This window comes from Perkinsus marinus, assembly GCF_000006405.1.
Source record: "Perkinsus marinus ATCC 50983 genomic scaffold scf_1104296970850, whole genome shotgun sequence".
NCBI classification, from domain to species: domain Eukaryota; phylum Perkinsozoa; order Perkinsida; family Perkinsidae; genus Perkinsus; species Perkinsus marinus.
Genome location: NW_003202292.1, coordinates 56,312 through 65,264, shown reverse-complemented (window position 1 = coordinate 65,264; position 8,953 = coordinate 56,312). Strand labels below are relative to the sequence as shown.

General features: G+C 50.7%; 3 protein-coding genes across 3 annotated transcripts; 1 reads left to right on the top strand and 2 right to left on the bottom strand.

Moving 5' to 3' along the window:
* Positions 1-321: 321 nt before the first annotated feature.
* Pmar_PMAR014816 (hypothetical protein) lies at positions 322-572 on the bottom strand (the record flags this gene model as incomplete). Its single annotated transcript, XM_002767386.1, has 2 exons — positions 322-477; positions 549-572. 2 exons carry the CDS (start codon positions 570-572, stop codon positions 322-324), a joined length of 180 nt encoding a protein of 59 aa, XP_002767432.1.
* Positions 573-1,293: 721 nt separating this feature from the next.
* Positions 1,294-3,445, top strand: Pmar_PMAR014815 (hypothetical protein; the record flags this gene model as incomplete). Its single annotated transcript, XM_002767385.1, has 5 exons — positions 1,294-1,363; positions 1,412-1,508; positions 1,556-1,673; positions 3,252-3,308; positions 3,413-3,445. 5 exons carry the CDS (start codon positions 1,294-1,296, stop codon positions 3,443-3,445), a joined length of 375 nt encoding a protein of 124 aa, XP_002767431.1.
* A 1,043-nt stretch (positions 3,446-4,488) lies between these two features.
* Pmar_PMAR014814 (ATP-dependent RNA helicase dbp10, putative) lies at positions 4,489-8,785 on the bottom strand. The gene is made up of 27 exons (XM_002767384.1): positions 8,645-8,785; positions 8,468-8,585; positions 8,276-8,381; positions 8,110-8,222; positions 7,878-7,983; positions 7,710-7,834; positions 7,568-7,659; positions 7,419-7,512; positions 7,231-7,374; positions 7,074-7,185; positions 6,920-7,030; positions 6,745-6,881; positions 6,584-6,691; positions 6,439-6,535; positions 6,315-6,392; positions 6,158-6,246; positions 5,993-6,106; positions 5,840-5,948; positions 5,676-5,792; positions 5,475-5,625; positions 5,352-5,427; positions 5,210-5,308; positions 5,031-5,161; positions 4,870-4,983; positions 4,726-4,810; positions 4,592-4,673; positions 4,489-4,539 (listed from the first exon to the last, which is right to left on the bottom strand). Exons 1-27 carry the CDS (start codon positions 8,767-8,769, stop codon positions 4,514-4,516), a joined length of 2,859 nt encoding a protein of 952 aa, XP_002767430.1. The 5' UTR covers positions 8,770-8,785; the 3' UTR covers positions 4,489-4,513.
* Between the last annotated feature and the right edge of the window lie 168 nt (positions 8,786-8,953).

Here is an 8,953-nt window from a genome sequence, read left to right as displayed (position 1 = left end):
AGAGGAGGTATATGATTCTCGTGGCATTTGTACACTGCATCGTTTTCGATTAGATTCCCGGCTGTATCATCAGTCATCTGACGCTGAAGCTCGACAACAATGGTTGCCACGTGCTAGCTCTTTCAGCTTTTCCTGAGCCCACCGGAATCCCCATTAATGGTACGCGTTCTCGTGTAATGGAGCGATGCCGCTCACCTATACCCTTGGCCGATTCTCGGTTGCGTATTCAAATGCCGAATCACGAGGTACCGAAGAGCGCCGGGCCAAGGATAAAGACTTAGGAGGGGCGTCGAGTGAGCTGCTCGCCTCAGGCTTGCTGCATCATCGGGGAATAGCCTGCGGTCGGAATGCGAACCCATCATTCGTCTCGGGTTCAAATCTCACTCTGTAGGTACCGCAGACAGGGAGCTGGTCATCCCATCCACCCTTGGCTGGCATAACCTTTTCCATGGCGCCAAGCGTTTGCATGACCTCAACCTGATAATTTCAGTGTAAATCGAACAAACCTCAGACACCTCACGTTATTCAAAGCATAGGCACTCAGCTACCACGTCTGATGGGTCTACGTCCATACTAGTATCGATCTTGGAAGAGCGAACCCGGTCGTCATTCTTTGCTGTAAGGATTGAATAGAGTCGTTTCATTGCCAAGAGCACATTGTCGTATAGGTCATGCCAACTGACAGCTCAACGCCCACGCCGCAGAGGCACATGCTCTGCGTTTTCAACATCGTTCCATCGCCCTCCGACTGCGCAACTTCCAGTCAACGAGTAGCTCAAACACTTCGAGTCTCGCTCGTCGTTGCTCTTTCCTCAGAGGCTTGTTGTCTGCCTATCTGAAGCATCTCTCCCGCACGTTGTCGCCCTATCAGTAGCTGATACCGCACTACCGAGCCAAATATCTATAAGATTTGGGTGTGTCTGATCAGAATTTTGCTCGGTGCCTCCGGTTGATCTCAGGAATTCCAGAGAAAGTTCCTCAACCTCTGACAGGAAGAGTTTCCAGCTTATCGAAGATGATAGCAATCTGGGCAGCGGTGACACTACGCGTACTCCGGGAACTTTTCTATATCATTCACGTCTTCCTAGGCAGAATTTATCTAAGCATGACCGTTACATGATAGCTCATGTTCTGGGTTAGATGAGCCTGCTGGACCACAGACTTCAGCGAATCGATCTGTCTACCAGCAGCCATACACTGAAATGATCGGAAGAAGTCTCCTCCAGTACACATCGGATATAACATGTCATAGACCCAAGACATACACCTACAGAAGCCGTACCAACAGGTAAGATGCTCCGAGATGGATACATTGTTGACGCCGGTGTGGACGAGCCAATTGCTTATCGACACTGTGAGAGAGGTGGGTTGTTGCTGCTTGTTTGTGATTACATTGTAATCGGACACTCAGGTTTTGATAAGGTAACAATTAGAGAGGATGGATCTGCTGAAGCTGCCATACCGGTCGTCGTTGCAAATGCTGACTTCAAGGACGAGGTTGAAGTCCTGTAAGTCAAGATTCGCAGTCACCTGTTCTGCACAATAGGAGTATCAGATACACAGTCAACCGTTTGATACCCGGAATAGAGCCGTGTACTGAAGTGAGAATAGTCTTGAAGGCCACTCAGTTGGCTCTGGAAGAGGACGCACCCAAGTCTGGCGGGCTGACAATGGTGAGAACTCCCTGGGCCCTGCACTGCTGGCCTAACAGCGATACCTTCATTATGGAGTCCACAGTGTGAATGCTCCCCGTTCAGACAATCTCCCTCGAGGATCTTTCATGGCGTCATCTTATCTTGCCACGCCAAGACGGACACCCCTTCATTTTCACCACATTCATCGTCCTTGGCGAGCACAGGTTCGTGCTGTGCAATCTCCAGGAAAGATCCATCGTATGCCCTAGAGCGTAGGAGAGCGTTATCACTGTACCCTGTTCAGGTTAGGATAGCCCTCATGTCTGCTGACAGGCGGCGGCTTATATGGCAGGGAGTAGCCATGTACTCGGCAGAGGATGTCCACCCCTCTGAATTTCGAGCACCGTGGGTTGTCGATTCGAACGCTTGCCGGACCGGTCCATATGCATCTGCCGAAGGTATCCCTTAGTTGATGAAGACCGTGCGGCAATACTAAGCTGGTTTACGTCGTCTCCTCATTGTTTTCAGTCGGTAAGTGACTAAATCACCGTCTATGTTCTCGTCACAGCATCCACACACTTCATTCTCTACCAATTTCCTACGCCGCTTAAGGAATGCTGTCTGACACGGATCACCAACACTTGATATTTTCCGATACGAAGCTCTTCTGGGAAGCAATTGTACGCGAGCGGTCGTTCTCACTACTGCGTCACCAGAAACTGTCTATGGTGGATGCGAGCCTTGAGTCAAGGCCCTTGACCCATCGTGTCTAGACGCGATCTTGGAACGTCTTATTCCCGGCCGCTCAGGCAACCTGCGCTTCCGGCAGAGCCATTGGAGGTGAATCATTCAGGAGAAATGAGCATGGTATTCCTTGTTCGATCATGTCGAATGGATGCCGGCTGCCGTTGAGCTTCAGGCGACTCCATACGACTCATACATCGCGTGACGCGTAGTTTCAATGGAGGCAATACCACTGCGATCCTGAGCTTGTAAGGCTGGCTTCCATCGTTTATCGACAATTTCTGCATTGGTATATGTGCCAACACGGATCCTCGAGCCGCAACGCTTAGAGCGGTTGAAGCAAGGCCTTGGAATTGAAAAAAAATATAATGATTTTTTCACGCCTTTCCGTAGGTACTCGGAGGAAGTTTCTGGAGATTTCGTAGTCAAGTGTCATACCGACGATGGGCGGGAGTTCCATGTGATCATCAATCAGACTGAAACCATCAAAGAGGCCGTCACTTACATACTCGGAGGCATCCGGCCGATTCGAAATCTGCGCGCAAGTTACACTATTTCTACTTTAGAGTCTCCCGGAGACTGGAGGGGTTTCACTGCCGGTCAAAGAAAAGAATTCGGGAATCTCCTTCTGTCACACGGGATCGTTGTAGCGACTCCACCGCGCTCAGCCAATGGAATTAACACTCTCCGTAGTTGGATCCAATAGGACGGGACGAACTTCAATTCCATCCAAGCTTATTGAAGGCTGAGCTAACTAGAAGGACGACGCATATAAATGTAGGTACAGAAGGTTTTGCTATCAGCTAAATGCATCATACGACCGCGCTTCAACGGTCTGAGGCTTCGCGACTGGCTAATCCTTGTCCCATTCAGGTTGCCGATCTTAATCAGAACGTGGCCGGAGAAGCGCTGGCATCGGCGGTGCGACGCGTAAGGCTGACGGACGGGAGAAGCAGTTCTGTCTTAGTAGAGCTCTTTGAGGGGTGTTCGGAACAGAACACGCGGGTGAGCTGGGATGTTCTAGTTGTCGTTAGGTGTACCCGGATGCCGTGCTTGCTCATGGTTAGTCGTTCCTTATCGATCGTATTTTCTCACTGGTGGGAAATTGCGTTTCCTCGCCACAAAATGGCCAACTATACAGAATGGATGTGCTCTCAGGCATTTTATGCGATAAATTATACCATCAGGGTCAGAGAGTTAAGCCCAGACGACGATGTCCCGATTCGGACTTTGCTTGTTAAAGATGTGAGGTTGTGGTGCCTGAGTCCGCTGTTCTCCTACTTCCCCTCACATCTATGATGAATGTTCCTCTGCCAAGCGGATATTTTCTCTCTGTGTTTTCCTATCCGTAGTTCGAGCTAGAGATGGATGCCTGTCAGATCCATGAGACCGACCTCGTCCATTGGTTGTCGATTTACTCACAAGAAGGCCTTCTTTCGGCGGTCAATGCCCCTCAGCTCGAAGCTGCGATCGTATCGCAGTTCAATATTGATGGTGCCGTAAGTGCTCTATCCTCGGTCCAGGATTCCACAGCGCTATTCGATGGTCATCCACATGAGTCTGGTATATCTTTCAATTCGTAGTGCTAATCTATCGTAGCATCTACATGACGTATGGGTGTCGTTTCCAGTGTTTCAATGTTGTGTCGCTCAGTACAGAAGGAGCTGAAGGCTGTTGAGCACCTACTTGGCCAAGTGCCTTCTTATGAGCTTGCGCAAGTGCCAGTGAATATATTGTAGACCGGTACCAGTATCGCCCACTATTTATCGTGTACATATTGGAAGGAAATCCAGGGCTAACTATATTGCACGAGAAATGTGCCGGCTCGGCAGTGCCATGGTAACCGTGAATGCATACTGTATAGTGGGTGCATCCCGGGCCTTTGTAAACATATACAAGGTTCAACGACATGATTCATGTCACATGAGACGTGTACAAATTCATCGAGAATTCTACTCCCGTCCTTTCAGTCGTGTACACCCACACTCCGCGAGCACAACAAGAACATGACATAAGAAACGTGTGGACAGCAAAGCCCTAGTGGCTTTGCTGAGGAACAATGCCGCAGTATACAGTTAGGTAATCAACGTTGTGCAGTGGTAGGCTTGTAGCACGATCGCCCGTTATCATCATGATCATCGACGTCCCCGCCCTTTCCCTCCTGAAAGCATCACCTCATTAGTAGATCAACAATATGACAGTTGCAAGCTCACCACTGTTGCCACCAACGGCGAAGGATCTCCTCGGTGCACCACGCTGGGCGAATTTCTCAGCCTGTTTCGCTCGGAAGGCAGCCTGTATAGGAGACAGTGAAGACGTGGAGACTCGAGCGGAGGAGGATTCCCACCTTGCTCTTAGCTGCGAAAGCCTTTCTCCTCTTGGGGTCCTGCATGATCTTCGTCATGGTCTTCTTCTTCCGATTCTTAGCGATCCTGACAATCGATTCGGTCAATCACGAAAGACAGTCTACTGCGGTTGAAGCATTGCGTACTGGCTGGCACGCAGGAGCTCATCCTTAGCGTTGTCGCCTCTCGACGTCACTCCAACCCGATTCATCACTCTATCTTGCTTTGCGAGATGCCGTTTCTGCTTATTCGTGAGAAACCTATCAGAACATCACGGTGAATGGACAGGAGAGCGGGAATCGGCTACTCTTTCTGGACTTCGCCGTGGAACTCCTTCACCATCCTCGCTCCCCCAGCTGAACCTGCCCGATCCTCTCCACCATCCTCGTGGTCACTCTCAATGGTGATCGCCTTCTTCGGCGCCGTGAATGCTGTGTTCTGTAATCGACGATCTTAGCTCATTTCTCCATGCGTAGTAACTCTGACCTGCTTATCCTCAAGCTCTCCAACCTTTTGTATCCTCTTGTGACTCGACTTCAACCATTTAGAGTATATGTCGCTCTTCTCCATCTCGCCGCTCACCAACTAACATCAGCAATATCGATAACACCGCATCACTGACAACTACCTTGCCAGCCTCATTACGTCGCTTCCTAGATGCAATCGGAGCTCCACCATCACCAGCGACCATCACTGGAAGATACCTGTTCATTTCCACCTCGTGAAGAAAGTAGAGACATCGACAGCTCACTTCTTCTTTTTTGCGTCCCATCGCATAACGCTCTTCGCCTTAGTCATTGACTCTCGATCATCAGGTACCAAGTCCAGCTGGGCCTTCTCAATATCCAACTGCTTCTCCCTCTCCTTCGCCTCAATAGATTCTGGGTCGGCATCAACGGAGCCTGAAGGGTAATTGATATGCCAAGGACGAGCGGAGACAATGTCATCTTACCAAGATAGAACTCATTAGATCGACACGTCGTCTGGTTGAATACACTCACACCCTCCTCAAAGTGATAAGAGGATTTTTCCCTCCCATCGACCTCTTCCCCGGGCTGCGGCAGACCACCTGAACACCAGGCTTTCAAGGGGTCAAGAATACACCCACCAACTCACCGCCCTTCTCAAGCTTCTTCCTAGCTCTCTTACTGAGCCTGTGAGTCTGTCTATCAGCCTGTTGCGGGAGAGGCAATGCCCTCTTCTCACCAGCTTGCGCAACTTCAACCTATACACGCACAGTGGAAGACGAAACGCTGCAAAGATTGATACGTTCTCGAGTTCCTCCGTTTCACTATCGTCACTCTCTCCTTCTTTATGATGCTCCACCTGTTGCTTTGCTCGCGACATCTTCTTGAGATCATGCCGCAATTGTCTCGGTGCTACCTATCAACAAACCCATGATGGCGCTCTATATGGCTAACATGTGAACCTCACCACATGCTGGGATATCTCAGCCATCGTTTCCGGTTTGATAACAGTCGTACTCCCAGCCATCTTGGGCTGCTGGGAAGGACGGAACGACCCTGCGGATTTGAGGAACCAATATAGTAGACAAAGCAACAGACATCGAACGCATGCAGAAGCTGTCTACAGCCAGAGACGAACATTAACCTACGAAGCTGCGCTATCATGTCGAGCTTCTCCTTAACATCCTCAACACTCTGGGAACCTGGCCGAGACCATCATGCCCCATACACTATTCTCGCTTGAGTTACCAAGGTCAGCCGCTGTTCTGAAAGCTGGGTGTGGCGTATCCAAGAGCCTCTGAGGTCCTCCCGCCTCAGCTCTGAGTATCAGCTTCGCCCGCCTTACCTAAAGATCGAGGTGACCTATCGATACAGGCTACAGACACATTATTACACTCTGGTTCGATGCTGCTGGACGGGTCTTATAGTACAAGTGATAAGCACTCATCATCGACCTCTGCAAAGAAGCCAGTTCAGCATCTCCTGATACGAGTCTGCGAACCTATGGAAAAATACCATGACCGGGAATCGAGCCTCGGACCTCCTGATGCTCACTGTCTCGACCTCCTCCTGTACACTGGGGATGCCACCAATGACACAGAGCCTCTTTTCATCAACTCCATCACCTCCCACCTCCCCTTCAGCAGGGAATGGATGATCGCTACCTAGAGGCTGCAGACCGAGCTTCCGACCTACGAGGAAAGCACGCTGAGCCTCCACAGTAGCACACCCAGGAACTGGGAAGGCATACCTAGGAAGAGCATAAGCTCAACAGCATAGGGCATGTCATCGTGAGTGACCAGGGAGGCGCACAAGCCCTTGGCACCAGCTCGGGCAGTTCCTATAACAACACTGCATCACTGGTTACTAGCTATACACGTTACTTCCGCATCTGTGCACAAAGAGCTTGGAGCTTGATGGGAAGTCGTAGTTGATAACGTAGTCCAACTGGGGGATATCGATGCCTCTAGCGGCCACATCAGTCACCAACAACACCTGGCGACTCATCCATCGCTGCTCATAAGACGTACAAGTCACTACCGATGCCTTTCCCGAGCGGAACTTGGAGAGGCTGGAAGTCCTCTGAGTCTGGTCCATGGACCCGTAGATAGGAGCGTTGGTGATGCCAACTTGTGTGAGCAATGATGCGAAGAACTCTACATTGTGACGGGTCGCGACGAACACCTAGAGCGATGGAGTAACGGGTCTGCTCGGCTGATGGAGCCTACTATAGTCTTCGGAGACCGGGCCTTCTTTCCGCCTTTGCCAGCTGCTACAACGGCCGTCGAGCTGTCTGCATTCGCGTTCCCCATCGACTGAAGCCTGCAGTGTGACAATACAAGCCTTCGACGAGGCGTGGTGGCAATTCACGGCTCACTTGCGTAATAACGATATCAGCGCTGCCGGTTTCGAGTCCGCTGTTGTATAGAGGAACCACAGATCTAATGTGTCGGATATTGTATGCTCCACCTGACAGCATTTACGTATGTACAGCGGTGAGTCGAATGAATGCGTCTCACGTCGAGACGGATGAACTCAGTGGAGTCTGATCGCAGACCTGCCCTACTAAACTGTGTGAGCTGGCTAGGCAGTGTAGCCGAGAAGAGAAGACACTGCCGGGAAGGAGGTGTGGCTTTGAGGATAGCTGAAGCGAGGCATGGGCATGGGAAATAGGACTAGTTTAGTACTCTGCATGTCATCAGAGAATCCCATTTCGAAGAGCCTATCAGCCTCATCGAAGACAATGTACTGCACACGCTGCAGGGATAAGTCCGCTTCCACCATGTGATGGACCTACCAACACTCGATCGTTCATTACGACTCCAAATTCGCCGGGGTGGCAACCGACTGACTCAGCCATACATAGCTGTGACCACACTGGCATCACTTAGGCATATCGCTCATCACAGCCCCTACTACCAAGCGTCCAGGAGTGCAGATAAGCACATCAGGATTACTCGAAAGTCTGTCGAATTGTGACTCCATGCTGTGACCACCGACGATAAGGCATAGACGGAGGTCAGTGAACTTCCCTAGGAAGACCATTCGTAAATTAAGCAGGCCTATCGGGCAGAGCTAGCGTTACCAAGCATTCTTGTGACTTTGATGGTCTGCATGGCCAGCTCGCGTGTCGGTGATAAGATCACAGCTCTCGCTCCCACTACCTCGCTATGGCCCTTTAGAGTTTGTATCTGCAGAGAGCCTAACCTCGTGCATTCATTGTGCAGTGGTATGCCTCGACTTTGTACGTCCTTCACGGAACTGTTCCCAGTAGTACCATTGGTATAACAAAAGCTGCAGTCTTCCCGCTCCCAGTCCTTGCCATCGCCACCACATCGCTGCCTCCTAGTATGACAGGTATTGCCTTCCTTTGTATTGGCGTCGGCTGATTGTATCTGGGACCTCACGACTTAGCAACATCGCCGACTATTGAGATAAAGAGGGTAAGTACTACCCCATCTTTTGGATAGCCTTGAATAGCGGGTCCGACAGCCCCATGGTCTGGAAGGCTCCACCACTGATTTTCTTATTGGTGGTGTGGCCGACGTCGCGGCCATTGGTACCCTCGATGAGGACCATGAAAGTAAAGAACCTTTCCTCGGAAGCCAAATAAGATCACTCCCCCCAACACAGCCCTCTTTTACACAGGCACTTATCCCCCCACCAAGTTCCACACTACAAGTATTGGAGAGCTCACTGTTGGCAAGAAGCACGACACCGTCAGAAATACAAAGTTGAAAATCGCGCGCGCCTCGAGTCATAG